The sequence below is a fragment of the Melozone crissalis genome, unplaced genomic scaffold (assembly GCF_028551555.1).
Source record: "Melozone crissalis strain CALT ecotype California unplaced genomic scaffold, PUWL_Pcris_2 ptg000041l_1, whole genome shotgun sequence".
Classification (NCBI taxonomy): Eukaryota; Metazoa; Chordata; class Aves; order Passeriformes; family Passerellidae; genus Melozone; species Melozone crissalis.
The window spans coordinates 8,879,412-8,899,205 of NW_026535819.1; the positions used below are offsets into that span (position 1 = coordinate 8,879,412).

At 49.5% G+C, this 19,794-nt stretch overlaps 1 protein-coding gene across 1 annotated transcript; it reads right to left on the reverse strand.

Annotated features, from left to right (window-relative positions):
• Positions 1-6,888: 6,888 nt before the first annotated feature.
• Positions 6,889-10,401, reverse strand: ATP6V1G1 (ATPase H+ transporting V1 subunit G1). The gene is made up of 3 exons (XM_054284029.1): positions 10,268-10,401; positions 8,421-8,521; positions 6,889-7,632 (listed from the first exon to the last, which is right to left on the reverse strand). The coding sequence occupies exons 1-3, from the start codon at positions 10,347-10,349 to the stop codon at positions 7,459-7,461; spliced, it is 357 nt and encodes a 118-aa protein (XP_054140004.1). The 5' UTR covers positions 10,350-10,401; the 3' UTR covers positions 6,889-7,458.
• Positions 10,402-19,794: the final 9,393 nt, after the last annotated feature.

Consider the following 19,794-nt stretch of genomic DNA (forward strand, 5'->3'; position numbering starts at 1 on the left):
GGGCACCACGTGTCACAGGGCACATCCCAGCACCAAAATCAGACTGGGTTTTCTCACTCCTTTTGCCACCCAACAGAAGGGAGTGTAAAATCAAGACAGAAAAGCCCACAGAAGACAGAAACAAAGAGGAAACTAAAGAAAAAACTAATTAAAAACTGAAGAAAAACCTGGTTAGAACCAACCACCCCATTGCTGCTGCTGGCACATCCATTTGGAGATGAATCCAGGCTCTCTGGCCCAGATGATGAGAATTTGGGGCTTCTGGAGGACAGTCCCCAGGAGGTGACAGTGAGGGTGCAGCGGCCCAGCCATCCCCAGGAGGGAAACAGTCTTCCCCAAGTGCTGGGAGCTCCTCAGCCAATGCAGTTTTGTTTTTACCTCTCAGTTCAGCACAGTTTGGCTGTGTTGCCTTTCCCTGCAGAACTGCCCATTTGGGGATTGGGTCCCCCCAAAGCTCCCTCTGATCCCTCCTGAGGCACCTCGAGGAGCAGCCTCTCCTCTCCTGCACTCCCAGGCTCTGTGTTCTCTACATTTCTTTTTTTTCTTTATGCAATGCCAACACCCCTCTGGTCAATTCACTTCCTTCTTTTTTTGGACACCTCCAAGCCTTCACTAAACAGCAGAGAAACACCCAGCAGGTCCTTCTGCCTCATTCCCAGAGCAGCCAGCAGAGCCTTACCTGGTGCTGGGAATGCAGCTCAGCCTCCTCCTCCTCCTCCCTGTCCTTTAGGTGCCACTGTCCCACTGTGCACTGCACAGGTGCCACACTGTGCCACCCCCAAGCAGGAAGGTGCTGGGTGAGGTCCCTGTGTCCCCTGTGCCTCCTGGAGCAGGGATTTCCCAGCCCTGTGCCCCTGGCTTCCCCTCCTCACCCTGAGCTGCAGGCAGGGACTTGCAAAATCTCCCTGGTGCATGTGACTGCCTGTGGCTGGTTCAGAAATGTGGGTTTAACCCTCTGTGCTTCCTCAGAAGTGTTCCCATGCTGGTTCCCTGGGCTGGCTCAGAAATGTGGGTTTAACCCTTTGTGCTTCCTCAGAAGTGTTCCCACACCAAAGGCACAGCCCCAGGGGGAGATTCTCCTCCTCACCTGCAGCAGGGTGGGGGTCCAGAGCTGCAGCTGGAGCCTGAGGAATGTGAGGAGCTGAAGAGTGGCCCAGACAGGAGGCTCTCCCCTTCCTCCTCCTCCTCCGCCTCTAGGATCAGCCAGGCAGGATTCAGGAATTACAAATCCCACAGTTGCACACTCAGTTCCTGTGAGTGTTTCAAGACAGGGCTGGAGACATCAGAAGAGGCAAACACAGATCTCAAGGCTGACAAGAGGTCACTGTTCACCAAAGGGTCATGGAAGGCACTCAGGAACAGGGATGACAGCAGGGCAGGAGCTGTAGCCCTCCCCAAACCAGGCTGTGCTGATGTGGAGAAAGTTTCCCTTCCAGCAGCTCCAGAAGAAAAGCAGGAGGCTCAGGAACAATCAGATTGATCCTCCACAGTGCTGCACATGCTGGAGTTGTTAGCCTGACAATGCTGAAACACCATGAAAACCAAATTCCTTAGCCTGGGAATTGTGGTGTCAGAGCTGCCCAAAAGCTGCAGGATCTATGGAGGGCTGGAACAAAGCAAATCCAGAAGTGGAAGGTTGAAAGAAAAAGGAAAATCAGCTCTTGCAGTGTCTGAGTGCACTTCCTGAAGCAACGGCTGCTCTTCTGGAGGGATGGGTCCTGCAGCCCTGCCTGATCCAGAGCTGTGAGTTCAGCCCATCACGTGGTTCCACAGGCAACAACTCCAAAGCCACTCATGGGATCCTGTTCCACTGGAAACTAGCAACACCCTCCAGGCACTGGGAAAAATCCCATAAATCTGTCACCAGCTCAAGGCCCAGCTCCAATCCCCACCCAAGACAGGGCCATGGGAAGCTTTGAGTTCTTTTGCAAACGCTCCTCATCAAAAGTTTTGGCTTGGTTTGCTCCTCACCCACACAGAGATGCTGACAGGGAACACCAGAAGCCACGAGCACTGCCAGCTCTCTGCAGGAAATGCTCCAGGCAAATTCCTGTGGGACAATAACTTGAAAGCAGAGTGGATAACAAACTGAAGCACAGCCCCTGTGCCCCTCTTGCTTGGCAAGACACAAAAGGTCTTGGCATCAGCAGCTCCAGCAGCAAACTCCTGCTCATTTGAGTGCTGGGATCACCAGAGGCTGGAATGCCAGCATGGTTTGGGTTGGAAGGACCTTAAATCCCATCTGATTCCACCTTCCACCAGCCCAGGCTGCTCCCAGCCCTGTCCAACCTGGCTTTGCCCTCCCTTTACCACATCTGCTGCCTCTGGGGGGTCCCCCCAGCCCATTTTCCCAAATTCCTGCAGTGCTGTGCAGCTGCTCATGGATTGCTCCCAGCTGATGTATTTGATTTCACCTTCCTCAGTTCCTCCTCCCTGCAGGGAGGCTCAGGCTATTGGTTTCAGATCATTTCTCCCACTTATCAAGATCATTTGGAGTTGTGATTCAGTGCTCTGTACTGTTTGTATCTCTTCCCAGCTTGGTGCCCTGGACTTACATTGTACTCCCTGTTCCACCTGCTGCATTAATGAATATATTACAGGGAGGCTGATTGCAGGGAAATGAAAAAATCTGCTTCTTTAAGATAGAAATTTGAGGACTGTCCCAGACTGACAGTGCCCACCCACCCCTGCCAGCCTCAGGAATAACCTCAGTCTTCATCACATCCTTCATGTCACTTCTGAGGTCACTCTCCAGCAACTATTTGGTGTCTCACTGCTTTAAATAACCAGACACACACATTTAGTCTGCTTTTGCCTATTCTGACCATGTTCTCTCTGTATTTACTCCATGTTTTGATAAACTCAGCTCCTTTGCAGTGTTTGGAATCCACACTCCCGTGATTCCAGCTTTTTTTGACCACAATCTGCATGTGGTTGCAGTTTTTCTCCACGTCAGCCTTGTTTGGACTGTGCACACTGCAGCCAACACTGGCACATCTCATTTTCTTTTGATGAAACTGCATTTTCAGGACAGAACTGTGCCATCTCTTTCCTATTTTTTTCCCTAGTGAGCCTTAATTAGGAGAACAAAGTTGTTGAAAGCCTTGTCTTGCCCTTCTCCTCCCTTCCTGCACACAAAGTCCTTTCACTCTGCATTGCTGGATTTTTTTGTCAGCAAAGCTGACAGATTGACAGTCATTAAATATAAAAATTTATTTTACACTACCCATAAATTACAAGTTTCAAATGAAGAATGACACTTGCTTAAGGCACTGAGTCTGGTTCTTATCTTTTTTTTCATACTTCTGCCTTTTTCTTATGAAGACTTAAAGTATTATTCTTTTTACTATGGTAATGCAAAAACCTCTTTTCTTGAATCTCAAATTAAAAGAGGCAAAGCTCGCTATGTGCCTGGGATAATGATTCAGCTATTGATCCAGAAGATGCTTTATTAGATTATTTTGAGGCAGATGAATGTAATTTAATACCAATTTATTTTCTATTCTTATGCTAGTCCAAGATACAATCTTTTCTGCATGAAATTAGCACTTTCTCCTTTCAACCTCAAAGAAACATTACACTGTGCTCCTTCCTTGGATTAGTTTGGGAAAACTTTTTCAGCAGAACATTGATCTGGAGAGTTCTCAATATTATTTTCTTTAAGACTTTAAAGCCAAGACCTCAGCTGGGACCAGCAGGTTTTTGCCTTGTGTTTCCTATTATGCATTAATGCAAGAGCTAGTGAAGAGAGATAAAGGGGAAAGAGATTCCAGAGGAGGAAAAAAGAAGCAAAAAGGGAAAACAGAGCAGGTTTAATGCAGGCAGAGAGAAGGGAGAGGAGCTGCATTATGTTTACACAGTCATCTGTCACCTCCAGGGGACACTGCAGGGTGGTCCTGCCCCACAGCAGCAGGACAGCCCTGGGATATCCCATCCTGCTACCCACACCTCCCTCGAGCTGCCCCACAGACCAGGAACTGCTGCAATTACCAAATTCTGCCTGCTCTGAGGTCAGCTGGGCTCCAGGCTGGGAGACAACAGCAGGAGCCCAAAGCTGGGGATGGCAGGAAAGGGATGGAGGGACTGCCAGCAGCTCACTGGGCTGGATCTGCCATGAAAACAGCTCCAGATTGAATGAAGATCATCAGGAACTGTGCACTGACCTCACAAAAAGCAGAAAAATGAGGAATTTATTGTTGCCAAATGTGGACTTGCCCCTGGAATACCCTGAATTCCCATCCAGCACAGCCAGCCTGGCAGCTCCAGGCAGAGAGGGGAAGGACTGCTGGACCTCCAGCAGCAGGAAAATGTCCTCACCCTGCTTGTGAAAGTGCCCAAATGCAGCTGCCAGGGGAGCTCCTGCTAATGCACTGCCAGCCAGAATTGATGCCCCACTAAGGAGATCTCTCCAGATCTGGGGTTAGAGGTGATTTCTGGACTCCAGGTCTGGGGTTAGAGGTGATTTCTTCCTTTATTTCATAGGATCACAAGAGCACAGAATCTCCTGAGCTGGAGGGACACCAAGGATCATCAAATCCAGCCCCTGTCCCTGCCCAGCCCCCCAGCAGCCCCACCCTGGGCACCCCTGGCAGCGCTGCCCAAAGGCTCCTGGAGCTCTGGCAGCCTCGGGGCCGTGCCCATTCCCTGGGCAGCCTGGGCAGTGCCAGCACCCTCTGGGGGCAGAGCCTTGCCCTGAGCTCCAGCCTGAGCTGCCCTGGCCCAGCCCCAGCCGTGCCCTGGCTCCTGTCCCTGTCCCAGAGCAGAGATGGGAGCTGCCCCTCGGGAGGAGCTGTAGCCCCGGGGAGCTCTGCCCTCACTCTGCTCCAGCTGAGCAACCCCAGAGCCCTCAGCTGCTCCTCACGGCCCCTCCAGAGCCTTACCCATCCCTGTGCCCCTCCTTTGGACACTCTCACACTGCAGTGTCCCCAGGAGCAGGAGCCAGGTGGTGTTTCCAGGGATGGAAGCCCAGAACAAGGCAATCTCACAGGGGTGTGTGGGCCCAAAGCAGCTTCTGCTCTTTCTGTGGTACACAAGCAGGCTGTGGCTCAGTCCTGAGGGATTGTCACAGACCCCCAGAGTGGTTTGGGTTGGAAGAGATCACTCTCCCTTCTCTCTACCTGCAGGGACACCTCCCACTATCCCAGGCTGCTCCAAGCCCATCCAACCCAGCCCTGCACACTTCCAGGCATGGAGCAGCCACACTTCTCTGGGTAGAGGAGCAGCAGGAAGAATTCAGATACAGATTTGTTCTAACAGCTGCTGTGGGCTTCACTCCTACTCCTCAAACTTCCTGCAAAATGCCCCAAAAATCAGATTTCAGGGGCAAGAAGCAGCGTGTCCCACTCCATACCTGTGTCACAGCATTTCCCTGGCACAGCCTGGCCTAGGCACACAGAGCAAGATGAAAGAATCTCAACTGGAAATAAAATCACTGCACTAACCAAGGCAGCCTTCCTGGAGAGCAGTAATTGGAAATGCTTCCTTCAGCGCAAAGTTGGGGTCACTCTCAACAGTTAAGTTTCAGGGAAGTATTACAGAAAATTATTATTCTTGTAAGACATTAACACTTCTGCATGTTCTAAAGGGAGCTTCTTCACAGCATATTTGCAAGGAGATATAATCATGGTGGATTTTTTCCCCCTTTTTCTCCTGCTTCTGTTCTAAAGAAGAATAAAAGTCCTCATTAACCAAGGGAAACTTATGAAGCAATATGAGAAAGTGGAGCATACACTTCATTTTTTCTGGACAGAGTCTCAGTCTGTTACTGATAAGAGAGGGAATGAAATTGCTAATTACAGCCTGGAGCAAGGAGGGCTTTAGGAGTGTCCTGCTGGAGCCTGAGCACCTGCTCTCAACAGGGAGAAATGTCTCATCTCCAAAGGACACAGTGAAATTACCATGGCTGCAACCTTTTATGAGGCCATAACACCACATAACAGCACATGGATTAAAACTGCTGTTCTGCTTGTACCCACCTGGCTTCTCCCCCAGCCTGGCACATTTCACCTTGCAAGAAGCTTTTGTTTGAATTTTACAGCCCGTTTAATAGCTTCAATTCCTGAAGAGATCTTTCCAGGAGTACAGTGCACTACCATAAAATATGACAAGGAGACCCCAGAGCTGCCTGCAGGACTCACATTCACATCCATCCTGCTTTTTTCCCTCCCTAGCCCAATTCCAGAGCTCAAGAGGCTTTGCAATGCCTCACTGAGGAGCTGTGGAAATCAAGATGTTCTGTCTGAGGAACACAACAGCATCCAGGAGGCTCCTTGCAAAGATCCCAACCTGCACAACTCCTGGGCCAGATCAGGGACATGCTGAGGTCCCTTTTCCACAAAAACTCAACAAAAAAGCAAAGCTGCATTTAATATTCTGTTGGTAAGAGGAAGAAGCCACTGAGACATGAAACCTCTCGATTATTTGTGCATATCTTTGATTAAAGAGCTGGGAAGTGATGCACACAACCCCAGAACTGTTCTTTCCCTCTGTTCCCAGGCACAGGATGCTGCAGGATTCAGGATGACCTTGGTACAAACACACAGTGACCAGCACTGGACCCAGGGAAGGGTAATTACTGTGCAGCACCTGGCTATCAAACTATTCCAATGAACTGGCACCATTTTATTTCCCCTAATGGTCACAAGAACATTTGTTCCTGACAGTTTTCAGAATGATCTGGCAGGTAAAGCATCAGACTGGAGCCAAGAGGAGGAGCTCTGTAATGGGTTTTAACTTACCTGCTGTGACCTTCAGATATTGGCTGTCTCTCTTAAACTTTCTTTTATCAATACTTGATGGTCACTCTGCAGAGTCCAGACTTGCAAGGTGCCCAGCAAGGCCTGCCAGCATTCCCAGAACAAGTGAGCAGGAAGAACCAGACTGAGCAGAGGCTTTGGAGTGAAGTGTTTTTACTTTCAGGTGTCATAGTGCCAGACTTGTACCTCAAGCTAACAGCAGAATATACAGAGGATTCATTACAGAGAAACTCAAGCACCTGAAAATGTTCAGTCACGATTTGCACAGCCAGAGAATTCTTCTTACAGGGTTTAAACCCTGTGCAGAGGTTTAACAACACACTGAGAAATGCAGTTTGGTCAACAGGAATACAGGTACACAGGTTTAACAATTACTGACACAGGCCAGCAGCTCTCTCCCTTTTCTATTTCACAGAGGGAAACTTCTCATTGAATATTATCACCATGGAAAGGAAGCATTCCTGTGCCAGCTGGAAAATATCTATTTAATAACTCAGCACACATCTGACACATGGCCATTTCATGTTTCAACAAGCTCTGAATCCGTGTCAAAAGAGAAACTAAGAGAACTCCAAGGGCTCACTGAAATAATTTAACACATGGACAAGCAGGACAGGGAAGGTATGGCTGAGGGCTGTACATTGCACCTGAAGCTCAGACTGGACTCCCAGCAGTACCAGGACTCTGCTCCCTGCTGCCAGCACTAGCCATTGATGCGGTAATTCACGTGGATCTCGGGTTTGATGTCACACACCAGGGACAGCAGCTGGGACATCACCACCTCCCGGTTCTTCTGGAAGTTCTGCTGGATTACACTCATCTTTTCCTGAGTCTCCTTCTCCACTTCAGTGGTGCAGCTGCCATGGGAGCCAAGGGCCTACAAACAGCAAAGGAAAGAGAAATCACCATGCCAAGCTCTGTATTTTGTTATTCTGGAGCATCTCACACATTACCCTTTGTTGAGGAAATATTAATGTTAATATTAAAAAAAATACTGCTGCATTTTTCCCTTAACTTGTCCACGTATATTTCATCTAGCCCCTCTGCCTTTTATCCTTTTTTACAGAATCATCAAATGGTTTGGGTTGGAAAGGACCTTAAAGATCATCTTGTTCCAACTCCCTGCCATTTATCCCATGAGTTTCTAAGGAGTACCCAAAATAGGGTCCTGCTGTACAGACAGCTGGAACCCCTGGGCACAACTGCACTAGAGAGTGCATGAAAGTAACACCCAGGAGTCACTCTAAGCACAATTCCCACCATCTCATTGCTCCTACCCTTGAAGAACCTTTATAAAAATCTCAGCCTTCCCTTCTGGTGACCAGGGACACAGCAAGTGGTCTCTGCCATGTCAGCACCATAGGAAACGAGCCTGTGACAGGAGCAATGAGCTCAGCCTCTTTTGGACACTGCTGCACACAGCAGCTTTTGGGAGGCTGTCACTCAGGAGCTCATTAAGCTCTTTCCCTGCCAGTTGAGACCAACACATCCTGCCCTGAGCCACTTCCATAGGATTTTCTGGGACACGTGGCTGTGCCTCACAGGAAGGCCCTTGGGGAAGTGCTCCTGCTGTAACTCGCTCCACCCTGAGGGTGCAGCCAGGGCCAGGCAGCCCCAGAGCAAGGCAAAGGGGCTGGAAACAAGAGAGTGATGGAGAACACCAACCGCTGCCTCCTTGGCCTTGAACTCCTTCTCCCTCTGCAGCCGGTACTGCTCGATCTCGGCCTGGGCCTCCTCCTTGGCCTGCTTCAGCCGCCGGTTCTTCCCTGCTCCACAGCACAAACCAAGGCAAAGAAACAGGAGAAAACACTGAGAGTGTGATTTCCTCATGCACAGCCACCAGCACAGTCTCTGCTCCCTCTGCAGGGGCAAACCAAGCCCCTCCTGAGCATGGTAATGTCAGGAGGAGCCCAGCAAACCATGGCCAAGGTCACTGAGCCAGGAGCTCCACCATGGAGCAGTGAGAGCAGGGGGACACATCAGGTCTGGCTTAGGAACAGGATGAGTCCCAGACTGGTTTGGGCTGAAGGAACCCTAAAGATCATCCCATCCCACCCCTGCCATGGCAGGGACACCTCCCACTGTCCCAGGCTGCTCCCAGCCCTGTCCAGCCTGGCCTTGGATCCAGGGGCAGCCACAGCTGCTCTGGGCACCCTGTGCCAGGGCCTGCCCACCCTGCCAGGGGAGAATTCCTAATTCCCAATATCCCACCTAATTCCACTCTCTGTCACTTTCCATATAAAAAGTCTCTCCTTCCTTTTTTTAAGGCTCTGGAAGGGGCTCTGAGCTCTCCCTGGAGCCTGCTCTTCTCCAGGTGAGCACCCCCAGCTCTCCCAGCCTGGCCCCAGCCCTGGGAGCAGCTCCATGGCCTCCTGTGGATCTCTGCAGCAGCTCCAGCTCCTCCCTGTGCTGGGCCAGGGCTGGGGCAGCTCTGCAGGTGGGGTCTCACCTGGGCACAGAATCCCCCCTGTCCTGCTGGGCTCAGCCCAGGATGTGTCTGGCCATAAAGGCTGTGAAGGCACTACAGGCTCATGTCCAGCCCCTCACCCACCAGAACCTCCAAGGTCCTCTCTGCAGGGCTTCTCCCAGTAAGTTCTCCAAGTGTGTACCCATGTTTAGGATTGCCCCACTTCATGTGAGTGTGCAGCTTCTGTGAGATCCCAAGAAAAGCCCAACAGAATGAGCATTAAACCTTAGTCTTAGGCCAGACCAGCTGTGAAACCAAGAGCAGTCCTGGCCATTGCCTCAACTTCCCCTCCTGGACTTCTCACCACATTTTCCCCTCCAACACTATCATCACTGGAGTGAACTGCAAAAATCTGCCTCTTGCAACACAGTCATGGGGTTGAACTGCAAGCCAGAGTAGGCATATAAACAGAGATATACACAGGTATTTGTTGAAAGCAGAAAAGATTTGCAGACTTGGGGGTCTTTGCAACCAGAATTTCTCTTGCATAACAGGAGAACCTAACTTGGATCTATTAGGAATTAAGAGCTTTATTAATTACTGATATGGAAACAGACTAGCTCTATTAATTACTGATATTGAAACACACTGTTTTCACCAGCTGAAAGCAAGAAGGACAGAGAGAGGCACAGCAATGCCCAAAGCCAAGGCCCGGTTATGGTGACCATGTCCTGCAGAGAGCCAGGAGCCCCCGAGTTCCTGCGCTGGGCTCTGCCAGGAGGGTCCCAGCGCGGCTCCGACCCCTCACACCGCACTGAGCCTTCCTGGGGAGCCTCCAGCGCTGCTTTCTTGTGGTCCCACAGATCCCCGAGCACACTGGAGCAGGGCTGGGGGATCCCCGAGAACCCCAGGAGCAGGGCTGGGGGATCCCCAAGCACACCCGGGGCAGGGCTGGGGGATCCCCGCTATCCCCCGCCCTCAGCGCCGGCCGCAAGGCCTGAGACGGCCGCGCCAGGGCGGGCCAGGCCAGACCGGGCCGGGCCGAGCTCTCTTGCCACCACACCCCCGCGGCGGGGCCTGGCGTGCCGGGCCGTGCCGTACTCACTCTTGCGGGCCTCGGCCACCTTCTCCGCGGCGCGTTTCTCGGCCTGCAGCAGCTGCTGGATACCCTGCGACTGGCTCGCCATGGCGGCCGCTCCGTCCGGCCGGGCCGCGGCAGCGTCACTGCGTCACGCAGGACACGCCCACACCGCACTGGCCACGCCCTCGGCTACGCCTCCTCATAGTGATAGCCCATAGAGCGCGGTGTAAGCCCCGCCCACAATCCCACCCCCGTCGTTAGGTCACGCTCACTACTACGCTCATTACCTTAGCCGCGCCCCTGTGTTGCTTGGCCCCGCCCCTATAGGGCCAGGCCACGCCCCGTGGTTTGTGAGGGGAGCCCCCGGCCAAGGCCGGTTTGGGTCTCACCGTCCCCCGCTCCTGAGCCCCTTTGGTGCCCAAAATCCACTTAAACCCCTGAAGGAAGGCGCTGCTGGCGTTTGGCTTTGTTTCTTTCATGCTTTCTTATCGCTGGAACTGCGGCAGCCGCCGGATGAGCAGTGACAAGGGCAGCAGGGGTGCTTTGGTCCCTCCTGGGCTGTGGCATCTCCTCCCCACTGCTGGTGTCACCCACCTGTGTGACACCAGAGCCACTGGTGCTCTGAGGGCTTTGCAACCATCCTGGACATCCTTCGCCAGGGCGTCCCAGAGAGCCAAGTGTACCCTGAGGTGTCATCTCCAGCACAGAGCCACTGGTGCTCTTATGGCTTTGCAATAATCCTGGACATCCTTTGCCAGGGGCTCCCGGGTGTCCCCTGAGGTGTCATCCCATCCTGGTGTCACCCCCAGCACAGAGCCACTGGTGCTCTGAGGGCTTTAAAACCATCCTGGACAACATTTGCCAGGGGCTCCCAAGTGTCCCTCGACCACCCCCATCCCAGTGTCACCCCCAGCACAGAGCCACTGGTGCTCTGAAGGTTTCACAACCATCCTGGACAACCTTGACCAGGGGCTCCCAAGTGACCCCCAAACACCCCCATCCCACCCAACCCTCACCCATCACATCCCAAGGGCCATTGAAAGCCCTGAACGCAGCTCCCCCCGCACTTTCAGAGCATAAATTACAATTATTGTCAAATAATATCGCTCTGATGAAGCCTCAGAGCCAGGACAGTGACTCATCGCTGCCGGGAGAGGCGGGGGGGCTGCCGGCCCGCCTCCTCCATCCCCCGTGATGGAAGGGACAGGAGACAATGAATCAAATGCATATTTATAGTGCTGAATAGGAATTATGAGTGTTTTCAGGGTGACCTTCAGCTGGGCCCAGTGGTTAAGTGAATGGGCTTAGTGTGCCCATCCATTCAGGGGGATATTTGCTTCAGTGAAAGATAAAGGGAAAGATGGGGAGAAGAGGTCAGGCCAGAATTCTGGGCTTTGAAGGAAGGCTCAGGTGCTGGGATAGGGCACTGGGAGCTGTGGCGTCACAGCCAGGCTATGCTAGCAGAAGGAAAACCCAGGAAATCTGTTCCTACATCATCTGTCACAGATGGGGCAGCTCCAGCAAGGGGACATGCTCAGGTTGTCACAGGAAATCATAGAATGGTTTGGGCTGGAAGGGGCCTCATTTACTTCCAATCCACCCTGACATGCTGTCTCTATTCCAAAATATGTCACAGCCAAAAAAAACCTGGTGGGGTCAGCTGGGGCAGATCCAGGCTCCTTTAGAGCAGCAACAACCCAGAAATGAGATTCTTCTCATCTGACCCCAAGCCCCAGGAGCCCCTGCACTCCTCTCACCTCACACCAAGGCCACAAAATCATTAAAGTCTCCCTCTGACCCCCTGAGCCCCAGTCCCATCCAAAACCCACCATGCTCATTAGCTGCTCCTGTGTTTTCAGGAATGTTCCTTGTTAATTAAATCACTGGAGCTGAACCCAGAGGTGACCCCGGAGCAGGATGCTCTGAAGGGGATACCAGGGATCAAACAGGGTTTGGAGCAAAGAGGTCCGAAGGGGTCTGGTTCTGCCCTGAAGTCACAGGCAGCACTGGGTGTTGTTTTTTTTCCTGGGTGATGGTGATTTTCAGACTCACAGCTTCTGTCTGTAAGGTGATAATGAGAACACTGCCCTTTTCTGCCCCCTGAAATACTTTGGTGCTGATCACACTAAATTTTCAGACAAAAATCCCTCCAAATTTCAGCTCTAGGTTACTTTAAAAAAACATGTGATGAGTCTTTAGCTATTTCATTTTGACAGCTAACAAATGTAGACAACAACAGTTCCTATTTAAAACAACAACAGTTCATATTTAAAAAATCTTTTGCTTGGTTGTGTTGCTTTCTAGTTTACAACTGCCCAAAAGCTAATTGAAACCTCATGGTGTGTGTCACATGAAACACATGTGAATCCAAAAGCTGTTGGAACAACTTCCCCATTCACTTCACGTTTGAAAAAAATCACTTCTTGCTGGTTGCAAAAACAAAAACAAACCAAACCCCGTCATTTCCAATCCTCAGACTTGCACAGGTATAAATAAAAGCTGCTGGAACCACTTGAATTTTACCAGAAATTGGTTGATAATTAATTACCATCAGGAGCACTTCTGAGCTTGGCTTTTATTCCCTCAGACTCAGGGAACATGAGTTTGTCACTTGCTATTAGAGGAGGCAGCTCTTGCTGACACTGACATTGGCATCCCTTTATTTGTCCAGCACTGGGCAAAAGATATCAGAGGATGATAAATTTCACCAATCCTAAATTTCATGCACCTCACATTCAACAGAGACTGAAGGAAGGATATTTATAGGAGGATGAGGCTGGTCATGCTCTCTAGGATGGGAAAACAAATTATTAAAATAAACAAATGAAAGGATTTTCTTTTTCTTTGAGCTGTTTTCACAGATCACAATAATGAAAATTAAATTAAACACATCTCTTACTTAATTGTCATTCTTTTTCCAAAAGCTTTTTTATTTTCCTGCAAGCATTAAATACTTATTTGTATTTTACAGATGCATCTCTTCTCATTCTGCTTTTGTTCTACACTGGGTCACAACTCCAAGCTTGTGTCACACAGGTTCCTGAAATACCAGCAGATATTTCTAGATTATAGGGCTTTCTATATTTCTAGAATCAAGGGAAAAAAAACCAGCTTGTTTTTGCTTTTCTCACATGCTATGTCTCATGATCCTGCTATCATTAAAGATTCCCAGACATATTTGGGAAGAATGAGACTTTAAACAGTGTCTGGCTCCTTTCCAGAGCAGGTAATTACATTTTTTCCTCTCTAAATTCCCTTGCACTTTCAATTGGATCCGTTATTATTCTCCATTCCCCAAGTTAAACTGTTATTCTGTGCAATTGTCTGCTCTTTCAAAGAGGTTTTGTGTTTGCCCCTGGGAACTGAGCTGATCTCTCTCTTCTGAGGTTTAAGTCATTCACAGAAATGCACTGAGGTGATGCAGCTGCTGGATGTTGATAAAACATCATTGGTTGATTATTAAAATATGGTCGGTGAATGATTATTAACCAGCATTCATATTTTGGATGAATTTTTCATTTATGAAAAGAGTATTAAAATCAAAGTACAGCATCACAGTAGAATTTACATAGAAAAATCAATTAAACCCTGAAATGCACAAATTGGTGCCACTTATCTGTACCTGACCTGTGCCAAGAATTTGGCCCAAATATCCCAAAATGAGAAAGAAAGCTCCATTTATCATCCGGAGCTGCTCTGTGATCAAGGACGATTTAAAGCCTGGAGTAACCCGATTGCAGTGATGGAATTACACCAGAATGGACTTACATTGATATTGTAAGGATTGATTTTTTTAAAAGCAGTTTAAGAAGCCATATTTCTGTGTCAGCCCCTGTTCTCCTCCTTCAGGATAAGAGAGCTGCTTTGGGGTGATGCTTGGCTGTGCCAGTGCCTTACATCACCCACCAGGCTCAGTTTCACATAAATCAGGATATTTTGTAAGAGCCAGCGTGGGAGCTCTGTTTATATGTTTTCTGTTGGGATGAAGTGTCAGCAGAGCTTATTAATTCCTTGTCCACCAAAGGAAATCTCCATTCCTGTTTCCCTGACATCTCCTGGCCTCCATCCTTAATCAGAGGTCAGGTGGCCTTTGCAAAGGACGTGGCTGGGAAGATAAATGGCCACGAGACTGAGTGTTCCCCATGGGGCATCTGTGTCCAATCCACTGGGATTCCTCCATCAGGGAACATCCTGGGAGGGCCCTCATGAACCCTGGTCTGGACCAGGATTTTTGGATGTGACAGCAAAGCAAAGCAGCTCCTGAAGGAACTACAGCAATAAACAGCATCTCCTGTTGTCACTGACATATTTTATTAAAATCCTTTCGCCGGGATTTTTCTCCTGAGAAGCTGAGAAGTCTCAGAAAAGAAATGTAAACAATAATTATCTGATTGCTGTGGAATGTGATTTGGAGGTTGCTTACCAACAGGTGCATCTTTGATTGGTTCCATGTGAATTGTTTTTAATTAATGACCAATCCCAGTCCAGCTGTGTCAGATTCTCTGGTCAGTCATGGGTTTTTATTATTATTCTTTGTTTTAGCCTTCTGATGACTCCTTTTCCGTTCTTTATATAGTTTTTGTATATAATTTCTTTTAATATAATATATGTCATAAAATAATAAATCAGCCTTCTGAAACATGGAGTCAAGATTCTCATCTCTTCCCTTGTCCTGGGGACCCTCAAACACCACCACATCCTGTAATGGGCAGCACCAAAGTTTTGCCTGCTCAAGGCAACTTCCAGTTCTTCACTAGAGCATTATCCCCACTCCACAAGGAAGAAATACACAGAAAATCTTGGTTTTTCCCCACCATAAAAGATCTTTTGGCTTCTCAGTTCCACTTTCTCTGCCCCAAATCCCTGAGAAATGTCATTGTGCACCGTGGTGCAGTCACACTGACTCGCAGTGATGGATGAGACAATCCCTGTGTACGGAGATTGTTTGGTGCTCGCAGCTCTTTGAGTAAATGACACAGCACAGCACAAGCTTCATTATCAATATTGCCTGGAAATATCAAAAACATTGCAGGCCGCAGTTTAATTTGGATGCTTATCATAAGCTCGGGAGAAATGGAAATGTGTGACAATAACAAAACACTGCAGCAGTGATGCCAAGCAGCCTCGAGCAGCTGATGAATTTCTAGGCCACGAGGGATGGAGCTGCGGGTGCTGGGGGATCCTTCTCCAGCACTTGTTCAAACAAAAGTGATGCCTGGAAGTGACAGTGTCTGGAGCTCCAGCAAATATCCCTGCAGCCTCTGGGGCCTGAGGAGATGTAGAACAAGAGTTGCTGGTGTCATGGGACTGTTCACATCACTCAGCTGCAGGGCTCCTGCCTGCTAAATGAAGCAGATTTTTCTCCATAAAGGCAGTGGAGCGATAGAGTCTTCACTGCACAAGTTCAACCAAATGCTTGGAATTACCCCAGGAAGGTGAACTTCCCTCTCTCCCAGCTCAGAAAGTTTGGAGACTGAAGCCAGACAACAAATAGCTCCTCCAGGAAGGCTTTTCAGAGGTACATAAGCACCTAGGCATGCAGATAGCTACCTAGTGGAACTAATTTGTTTACAACATTCACGGAAAAATCTTAATAACCAATGTCTATATTTAGCCTTAATGCCTTCGAAAATCCAAGCTCTACATCCCTGTGCTCACTGTCCCCATCCACTGCTGCAGGACTATGGGAAAAAACCAAAAATAAACCCACAGCCAGCACGACCTGGTTCTGATTTTTTCAAAACCAACCCAAAAGCTGCTGCCCAGTTTGGACTCTTAATTACCCAGCTCATTGCAAAATCAAGTCCACTCAGTTTACCTGAATTACCCCCTGCTTCTCCCACTGCTCTCCCCTCCCCAGATCAAACCCCTGCTCCATCCTGCTTGATTTCCATTGTGATTTGCCAGACAGCTCTCAGCTGCAGGGAAAAATAAAATCAATCTATTTTTCCACTCCCTCATCCAGCAGCTTCACGCTCTGCCCAGCATCGAGCCTCACGCTGCCAGGATGAGCTCCCCAGCAAGTGGCCACCACCAAAGCAGCCCAGGGCCATTTGGTCACTGAATTTCAGAGCTGCTGGAGCAGGGGCTGCAATGATCTGCCTGACTGTGCCACGGGCTCAGGAACAGAGTTTGGGCTCTGTGTAATGGGATTGCACTTCAGTGGTTTCAGGATATTAATAGCGGGATTAACCTGAAACAGCTGCAGTAAAAAATTGATTATCAAGAACAATAAATCATCTCACACATGCAAGTAGCCTGGGGGTTTTTTGCATTGCAAAGCCATGAGTTTCTCTACAGGACTGTAAATCCCCAAGAACAGAGCAATACCTAGGAAAAAATCCAAGCAAAATATGATTATACTATTTTGGGAATGCAGAAGGCAAAGGAGGAGAAGACTGCTGGATTTTACAGCTCTAAGATACAGACAAAAGTAATGTGACTTCTTTTTCTGCCCCTCCCCACCTCTACCTGCTGACCAGTTCTTTCCAGAAGACTTTGGGAATGACTTTGCAGGGCCTGGAGCCAGGACAAGATGTGGCTGCTCTGGGCATGAAGGACATGGGAAGGAGTGTGGTACTTCAGCATCCAGCAGCTGAGTGATGGCCTGCTCCCCCTGCATCCCAGAGCCCTGAGCTCCCTGGATTTGCTCCTGCAGTTTTCCATACACAACCCCTGGAATGCAGAAGGACCACTGCCAAAGGCTCAGCCCACAGGAACAAGGATCCAACAAAGCTGCAATGTTTGAAGGACATTGAAGTACCAGATACCCAAATCCACCCCAAAATCCACAGCTGGAACGTGAACTGTCATTTCCATGCAGGCACAAGTGAATAACTCCTGCACGTGGGCTGAGTCATCAGCTCCCAGCTCCTGATCCAGACAGGAAACATTGAGTGAGCCCCAGGAAGGGCCCTGCTCACACCAAGGAGCTGAATTATTCCTTGCATTGGGGCAGAATCCTTGTATATACACACACAGAATATTCCTTTCCTCCTCTCCCCCTCATTTAGAGAGCACATGGAATTCAGGGCTGACACTCAGGATGGATTGCACTGAGCTGAAAGAGACACCAGATACACATTTATTTGCAAAAAACCCAAACTTCCCTGTTTAAATCCCTTGGCCATGACTGATGGTTGGTATTTAAACAAGAACATCGCATTTTCTGAAGCACTTTATCCACTTTAATTAAAAACTTGTATTTCTAGAGCAGGACAGGTGTGCTGTACACCAGCAGGAAGCTACAGTCCCCACTTTGGGTTGCAGGTGGCTTTTTGCAGTAACCAGCACATAATCACTGCTAAACTGGAATAAGCACCATCGATTGCTGTCTCTAATAGAGGATATGGTTTTAAAGAGCTCACAACACCAGGCTGCTCAAGCTTATTGTATTTATTGATCCAGACTGTGAGGACTGTAATCACGTGTGAAGCACCAGGTTATTCATCAGCTGTTGGCTATTCAAAAGGAGCACCCAAAACTGTTCAAATGGCATCAAAGAAGAGCAAACGCTGCTGTGGGAGGGCTTTGTCACCATCCCGTGACTGCAGAGGGCAGTGGTGGGGATGCTCCAGGCAGAGCTGGCTCCTGACCTCTCCTGGGCAAAAGGCAGAGCAGGAAAAGCCAATCCCCACACCTCCCACAAAACATCTCACCCCCAGGAGCAAGAGGGGAGGCAGCCCCTGGCTTCAGGTGCCTGCACATCAAAACAAAAATAGCAGCCAGCAAGTTGGGCAGCCTCTCATCTAAATCAGAGGTCAGGATTTTATTCTTCAAAGCTGAACCTGGCTGCTGGCAAACAGCTCATTTTCATGCCCTTTTTAATTTGCCTCTTTTCATCCAGTGACTGCTGCTGCCCAGGCTCTGGAACTGGAATGTGACAACACAACTGATCAATGATCACTCCTCACCCTTTTTTTTTTTTGCCATATCACATGGCATACACCACCCCACAGCCTGGGCACAGCATCACAGCTCCTCAGGGCATGAGATCCCTGCTGGGAGCAGCAGAAAGGAGTTGTTGTTCCAGAGAGGGTGACAGGGATCAGAGGGCAGCATCCTCACTGTCTTGGTTTGAACAGACAGGTGTCTGCTAAGGAAGGCAGGACCCTCCCTTGAAATGGAAAATGTAAACCCCTCCCTCTGAATTATCATCATTTTGAAATTAAGGGGCTGTCAGGTAAAGATATGGGAGCAGGAATAACAGTTATTTACTAGGAAAATTAAAAATACAAATGCAATAGTACAAAAAAAAAGAAAACAAACCACTGCCAGAGTGAGAATAGGAGCTGCCCCCCTGTGTGCCAGGGTGGTGTCCCAGCCCCATCCCATGGGGGCTCAGCCCTCCTGCAGTGCCAGCTGTGGCTCTGCTGCAGCAGGGATCCTGCACAAGGGGGGAGTTTTCCTCTGCAGCTCCAGGGCTGCTGCAGATGGGCCTGGGCTCCCTCTGGCCGTGCAGGGCAGCAGAAAGCTGCTCCTCTGGCAATGCAGGGGGCAAAGGCTGCTGTGCTGTGCCAGGCTCAGATTGGATCCAGGCAGGAATGCTTGGCTCCTGCCCTGGGCACAGCATCTCCCCATGGGATGCTGGAATGGGATCAGCCCTGCAGGGACACTCAGTGGCCATGGAGAGCAGAGATCTCCTGGAGGGAGGGTTGGCTGTGGGAGAGAGAAAGAAACAACTGCCCCATGGCCAGCAGAGAACTGCCCCAGCTCTGACAGATGGGGATAGAACACACAGCCCCATTTCCCACCTGAGGCATTCACCAAGTAGAGCACAGCACCTGTGTGAGAAGGAGAAGAGCTCTAGGTTGGTCAGGAATCATTTCCAGACATCCAGAACTCTCATTTCCAGATAGGTCTCCAGGAAACCAGTCAGCAACCCAAGGCACAAACCCACATATGACACAGCACAGCCTGAGCCAAGGGCTGAGCTGAAATTCATCTCCTGAGCCCTCCAGGGAGAGCCAGGAGTGACACGCTGGGTGGGGCTGCCCAGGGCAACCAGAGCCAGATGGAACACATGGATGGAGATCCTTCAGAACTCCTAAATTACCCTGGCCAAAGGGTAGGATGTGCAGATGAGGTGTGTTCCCTGGCTGTGGTACTGTCCTCCCTGTGTTCCTTGCAGTCAGTAGTGTCAGTGGCTGCTGCCATCTCTTCTTTCTCCAGATCACCTCTGTTCTCTTCATCTCTGTGTTCCCCGACCTCACTCAAACTTTCCCACCACAGCCTCATGACAGATGCTTTTCCCAAGGAGCACTTACATGATTTAATGCCTTTCTGGTGCCCAATCAAACATTCCACTTAAAGAAGTCCTAAATTAGCCTTGAGTGTTCCTTGTCAGATCATTAGCCACGTTGGCTTTCATGCTATTTTCCACTTAAATCTGGGCTTTAAGCGTTTTCTCTCTCCAAGCTGTTCTAAAGAATCCCGTGCTATTTATCAAATAAAAGGTCTCAGTTGCTGTTCTGGTGTCACAACACCCCAGTGTTGGGGATTTTTGCAGTGTCCTGATGTGACACTTAGACTTGAGCTCCTGTCTGCTCTGT

Coding starts and splice junctions, on each gene's coding strand:
- ATP6V1G1 (XM_054284029.1), bottom strand. CDS start 10,349: ATGGCGAGCCAGTCGCAGGGTATCCAGCAGCTGCTGCAGGCCGAGAAA. Junction 8,522..10,267: donor GGTGGCCGAGGCCCGCAAGA/GTGAGTACGGCA, acceptor GCTGTGGAGCAG/GGAAGAACCGGCGGCTGAAG. Junction 7,633..8,420: donor TCAAGGCCAAGGAGGCAGCG/GTTGGTGTTCTC, acceptor TGCTGTTTGTAG/GCCCTTGGCTCCCATGGCAG.